This window comes from Chrysochloris asiatica, unplaced genomic scaffold (genome assembly GCF_000296735.1).
Source record: "Chrysochloris asiatica unplaced genomic scaffold, ChrAsi1.0 scaffold00003, whole genome shotgun sequence".
NCBI lineage: Eukaryota > Metazoa > Chordata > Mammalia > Afrosoricida > Chrysochloridae > Chrysochloris > Chrysochloris asiatica.
The window spans coordinates 10,457,997-10,464,287 of record NW_006408521.1 but is presented as its reverse complement, the minus strand read 5'-3'; the positions used below and the strand labels follow the sequence as shown (position 1 = coordinate 10,464,287).

The window sequence follows — 6,291 nt, the reverse complement described above, 5'->3', positions numbered from 1 at the left end:
GGTTCCGACCCATAGCGACCCTGTACAGGGTTTCCGAGGGTGTAAATCCTTACGGGAGTAGAAAGCCTCATCTTTCTCCCGCGGAGCGTCTGGTAGTTTCGAACCGCTGACCTTAAGGTTCGCAGCCCGATTCGTAACCACTACGCTACCAGAGCTCCAGGCATAGTAAATCATAAAATTATTTGATTCCAAATGGCCCAGACCTGACAATTTCAGCACACTACTGCCTATGATATTGATCTTTATTGATTCCATTTTATTTTTAACAACTTTTAATTTTTTAAAATTCATACTTTGTATATTCCATGTTCCTATTATTAATGGTTGTTTGCAGCTGTCTCTTCTTGTTTTCACTTGTGCCATATCTGCAAATGAAGGTACTAAAGGCTTAACTCCATCGACATCATTAAGGTCAACTTGACTTGGAGGAAGCAGCTCTCCCAGTCACATTTTGAGTGCCTTCCAACATGAGGGGCTTTTATCCTGGCACTATATATGACAATGTTCTGCTGGTATTCAGAAGGTTTTCATTGGCTAACCATCTAGAAATGGCATGCCTCTCCTTCTCCCTCCCTAGTCTATCTGAACCTGGAAGCCTTGCTGAAATCTGCCCACCATCTCCACAGTTAATGACCATGCATTCATTAATTCTATAAGTATTTATGACATCGACTATGTCACATCTACTAGGAGTCCTGGTGTTACACTGTATTATAAGCCCTGGACTGCTAACCCCAAGGTCAATAGTTCAAACCCACCAGCCACTCCTTAGAAATCTTATACAGGGTCATTATGAGTCAAAACTGACTTGATGGCACTTAACAACAACAACTGTACCCTAGGCATATAGAGAGAATGGAGTAGCTAGAAGGAACAATAAAACCTCTTACAAACTATAATTTAGTGAATTATAGTTCAGAAGTTTGTATTTGTTAATTATTTGTTGTTAGTTTCACAGGTCAATTTTTGATTCTTGGCAATACCACGTGCTCTAGAGCAGAACAGTTCTATGGAGTTTTCTGGGCCATAGTCTTAAGGGAAGCAGATTGCCAGGGTTGTTTTTGTCTTTCAGAATACTGCTGGGTCAGTTTGATTCACCAACCTTTAGGCTTAGCAGTCTAGCACAAACTATGTACCACCTAAACACAACCCAAAATCTCACTGCCATCAAGTCAGTTAAACTCATTGTGACCCTATAGTACAGAGCAAGACTACTGTGTAGAGCTCCCAACGCTGTAAATCTTTTTTATTTTTCTTAAATGTTTTATTGTGAATTATGTGATAGTTTACATGGGAGGACATTAGTTTTAAATTCATTCTATCGTATATTGTCTCATTGCCTTGGTTACAATCCCCTCCATGCAATCCTTCCCCTGTACTCCCCAGGTCTTCAGCACACAGTCGCTCTCCCTCTCTGGATCTAAAGTCTCCAGCTGCTCCATCTCTCCACGTCATCATCTCTGGCTCCATTTCAGGCATCACTGCTTCTCTGGGTAGGGTCCCGCTCTCTGCTCTTCTCCCTTGATGGTCCTAGGGACCTCCGCTCCTAGACTGAAAAGTTAATCACTCCCTTCCTTGCTATAAAACGTCTACCTTTACATTTCCGACCCTCACAATCAGTCCGGTTAACAATTATTCACTATTGTATCACAAGAGACCCGTCTGCATTTCATTGCATCAGCCCCGCCTAGTCAGATTGAATACTACTCACTGGAGATTCTACCTTCCTCCAGGCCCTCTGTATCTAGGTTCCCTCTTGAAAGCTTGTAAGCCAGTCACTTCTTGCTTTTGTAGCCCCCCATTTTGGGTAGCCAATGTCCAAGTTGCCCATCCCTGTCTACTCTGTGTGTGGAGGGGGTGGGAATGATTTTTCCTGTAAGGACTTGTTCCCTCTTTTGAGCTACTGCTTCCATAGGTGTAGGTCCAACGCTGTAAATCTTTATGGAGCAAACACATCTTTTTCCTGTGCAGTGACTGGTAGATTCAAATCGCCAGTCTTTTGGTTAGAGATGAATGCTTTAACTGCTAGATCTTCTGGGTGACCCTTAGTGACCTAAATAATCACATAAACCAAACCCATTGCCACCAAGTCGATTCTGAATTATAGAGACCCTGGATAGGTTTTCTAAGCCTGGTTAATCTATACTGGAGCAGAAAGCCTTATCCTTCTCCCTAGGAGCAGTCAGTGGGTTTGAATTGTGAACATATGGTTATGAATACATTGATTATTGCATACAGCCTCCCTAAATAATCATATAGGTAATGTAATACTATAATACTGATAAATGCTATATGAATGCATACCTATATCACTAGCTTCTAATCCAAAAACATAGGCATATTGTTTAAGGAGTTTGTATGCAATTATGATGAAGATATATATTGTTGTTGTTGTTATGTGTCATGGAGTCGGTTCCGACTCACGGAGACCCTGTACAGGGTTTCCAAGGGTGTAAATCTTTACGGGAGCAGAAAGCCTCATCTTTCTCCTGCAGAACAGCTGGTAGTTTCGAACTGCTGACCTTGCGGTTCACAGCCCGATATGTACCAGAGCTCCTTGATAAGCTATTCTATTTTAAGTTATCCTATTTTAAGCATGGAATCCTGGTGTGGCGCTATGGGTTAATGCGCTGGACTGCAAAGTTGGTTTGGCCTGCCAGATCAGCGGTTCAAGCTCATCAGCTGTCCTCATAAACCCCATACAGGCTGGCTCTGGGCCAGAACTGACTTGATGGCACCTAACAACAACATTTTAAGCATATATAAGAACATATAAAGTACATTTTATAAAAGGAATCCTATATAGTATGTCCTACCTGGTTTAATATTGTTGAATTCTTTCTCAATCGTCTCTTCAGATGTAGACAGCATAAGGTTTCTGACGTATAGGATTTTCACTGACGACATTGTATCTTCATCAACTTCTACTTCTGGCTCTGCCCAATCTACTGCAATAGGATGTCCCCATAACTGAATTCTTCCTATTGAACATGATCACAAGTATGATTATATAGCAATCAGGACAATACTATATTAGCTCATACTGATGGCCTTTAAAATTGAGCCCGTCGTTGAGGTTTTGAATGGGCAAGAAGACCAGCATGAAAGGAGATGATTACTGAGTTGAACAGGCATTCTGAATAAATGTAAGATTTTATTAGAAGAAGGTTCAGTGTGACCAGAGGTTCATTACCATTATCAGAGAACTGGAGTATGGTTTTAAAAGGAACAATAGTGGGCATGTTTGGGTCTTGGGGCAACTCTCACAATGTGATGCTAATGGTTGAAGAAGAGATGATGGAAAGGGAGGGAGGAAAAGAATGGTTTTAAAGACTGACTTCATCAGACTAATGCTAGAAAGGTCATAAGGAAAGTGTCTGCTGCAGTTGGCACATGGTGTTACATTGGGCAGGCATCACCACTGAGTTGTCCCAGAACTGGTGCTCAGGAAATGGTGCGTAGGACTCAGGCACCCATTGTTCATGCTGTGACCCTCACAGTGGGCAGGGCTCAAGCCAACTCTTGTTTTTGTTGTTGTTTTGTGTCATAGAGATACTGTATAGGGTTTCCAAGAGTGGCTGGTGGACTTTGACTGCTGACCTTGCGGTTACCAGTCCAGTGCTTATTGTGCTGTGCCACACCACGGGCCACTGTATTCCATCTATACACAGGCCAGCTGTACTCCATTCTAATTTTCCACCAGAAAATGGACAATATAGAAATCTGAAGCAAACCCAAATTATTCAAATTAAGTAGAGAGATGATAAGCAAAGGAAGAGTCTATGATGAAACTTTTAATTCTTCTTGAATGGGTATTTGGTGTCCAGGACTAAATGTATTTTCATATGCTTATGGGGTCCTGGTGTGGTGCCATAGGATATACACTCAACCTCAAGGTCAGTTTCAACCACAAAGTTGGCAGTTCAAATTCACCAGCCGCTCCTCAGAAACCCTTTACAGGGTCGCTGAGTTGGCACCAACTTAACGGCACTTAACAACAACAACATAGTTAAAATGTATTGAGTTCTTGCAATGCACTATGATTATGATTTTCCCATGTGCTATGTCAGTTCCTTCTCACAGTGATCTTATGAGGAGGAGAATGATTTTACAGGAGAGGAAATGATATAGAGATGATAGTTCACTAAAAGCTGTTTTACCTCACAACTTTTGCTATCTTTGACTCGGCACTTGTACAAAAGTCACCCCCTAACCCACCCTCATGCTCTCAGATACTGAAGAGTCCACTCCATGTACCCCCTCCTCCATGTTTCTCAGAGTAGAAATGTACTCCATAGGGTTTTCAGTGGCTGACTTTTTGGAAGTAGATCGCTAGGACGTTCTTATAGAGTGCCTTTGAGTGGACTTGAACCTTAACCCTTTTAATTAGCTGCCAAGCATGTTAACTATTTACGCCATCTACTGACTCTCCTGCATCTCTACACAGCCCACATCCATGCTGAGGAGTTGAGAAAGTGGTTAGGGTTAACTCAAGTTCTAAATTTGATGAGAGATTGAATTTGTTTCGAATTAGTCCTTTGGAAGAAGCTATAGTCTGGAAACAGTAAAGACCTTGAAAGAACCAAAGCAGGCATTGTAAGTACTATATGTATTTGTAACGGTTTAACTGGTTTAATTGGTAAGGGTTTAATTATTACACATGAGAGGCAATTATTTTCAATTAAGCACTAAAAAGCAGTCAATTAAAGAATCTGTGACATTTTGTTCTAAAATCTAAGTGGGGAATAAAGGTAACCCATTGGTTATGAATAGGGCTGCTAATCTCACGGTCTGCAGTAAGAAACTACCAGCTGTTCCTCGGGAGAAAGAGGAGGCTTTCTGCTCCCGTAAAGATTTACAGCCTCGGAAACCCTGTTCAGGGTCGCTATGGGTTAGAACCGACGCTACGGCACATAACAACAGCAATCAGTTGTGAGCTGATCCTGGAGAGACTGGCTTTTGCTAGTTCCTCCAGGGGTTGCCTTGGTTACACTGCCTCCCTGTGACTAGCCCCTTCCTTTTCTTCTTTTCCCTCTTCTCCTTTTCTCCTGGCTTTCCTTTCATTTGTACGTAAACTCATTGCCACCAATCAATTCTGATTTCATAGCAACTCCATAGTAGAACTGTCCTATAGGGGTTCTTTATGGAAGTAGACCACCACAAATTTCTCCCGTGAAGCAAGCAATAAGGGGGGGGGGTATCTAATCACCAAACTTTCAGTTAGCAACCAAGCACTTAACCATGGTGCCACCAGGGTTCCTTCCTCTTCTCATTGCCTTTGCTATTGGTATTTTCTCCCAAGTTTCCTTAACATCCCAGGTAGCTCCGGCTTTCTGTAGCCCAATGGTTTTCATGCTTAATTTTACATTAGAACCACCTGGTAGAGTTTTTTTAAAAAACTCCCTGAAACCTAGATTTTACCCAGGGGTGTGTTAGAGCCAGTTCCTATTAACCTGTTAGAATATAGTGTTAAATTTTTATGATTTTGTGAGCCAGTTGATATCTTTTGTTGTTGTTAAGTGCCATTGAGTGGATTCTTAACCCTGTAGAGTTTCCAAGGAGTGGCAGATGGGTTTGAACTACCCACTTTGTGAATAGCAGTCCAGTGTTTTTCCTACAGAGCCACACCAGGATGTCATATTGGTAGTTTAAAATCAATCACCGTAGGAGTATTGCTTCCACTGGCACCACCGCTTCAGTTCTGATTTAAGTGGTCTGGGCATGAGGATAAGAGCACCACAGTTAACTCTAACAAGTAGCCTGGTGGGAAAAGCACGGGCCTAATTGTAGACTATCAGTGGGTCTGAGGTGTTGAAAAAAGGATAGGTTAATCAGAGGTGAGTGGAGATAGGGGAAGCAGTGATTTCTACAAAGATCTCGGTGAGGGCTCTGGTGGGTCCCCGGGTAACTCTCCGTAGCCCAAGCTGGACCATCGTTGATCAGTAGTTATTTGAGCATATACACCATAGTTTCCTAGAAACTTGTTAGAAAAGAAAATTCTCCAGTTCCATGTCAAACCTACTATATCATGAACTCTGGGGTTGGGCTAGTGTTTTCACAAGCCCTCCAGGTGATTCTGATTCCGGCTAAAATCGAGAACCACTGCTTTATGGTGGTGGCGGTGTTTATGTGCTGTGGAGTCGGTTCCAACTCATAGTGACTCTGTATTAGGGTTTCTGAGGCTGTAATAAATCTTTATGGGAGCAGAGCGCTTCATGTTTCTCCTGCAAAACAGCTGCTAAGTTATGAATTGCTGACCCTGAGGTTAGCAGCTTGATTTGTAACCACTAC

At 42.2% G+C, this 6,291-nt stretch overlaps 1 protein-coding gene across 2 annotated transcripts in view; it reads right to left on the bottom strand.

The window, feature by feature from the left end:
• Positions 1 to 6,291, bottom strand: part of A1CF (APOBEC1 complementation factor) — a 78,999-nt gene that overhangs the window by 30,243 nt on the left and 42,465 nt on the right. For both annotated transcript variants that reach the window (XM_006831111.1, XM_006831112.1), the window contains exon 5: positions 2,817 to 2,981. In XM_006831111.1, the coding sequence (XP_006831174.1) occupies positions 2,817 to 2,981 (165 nt within the window). The remainder of the gene's footprint in view (positions 1 to 2,816; positions 2,982 to 6,291) is intronic.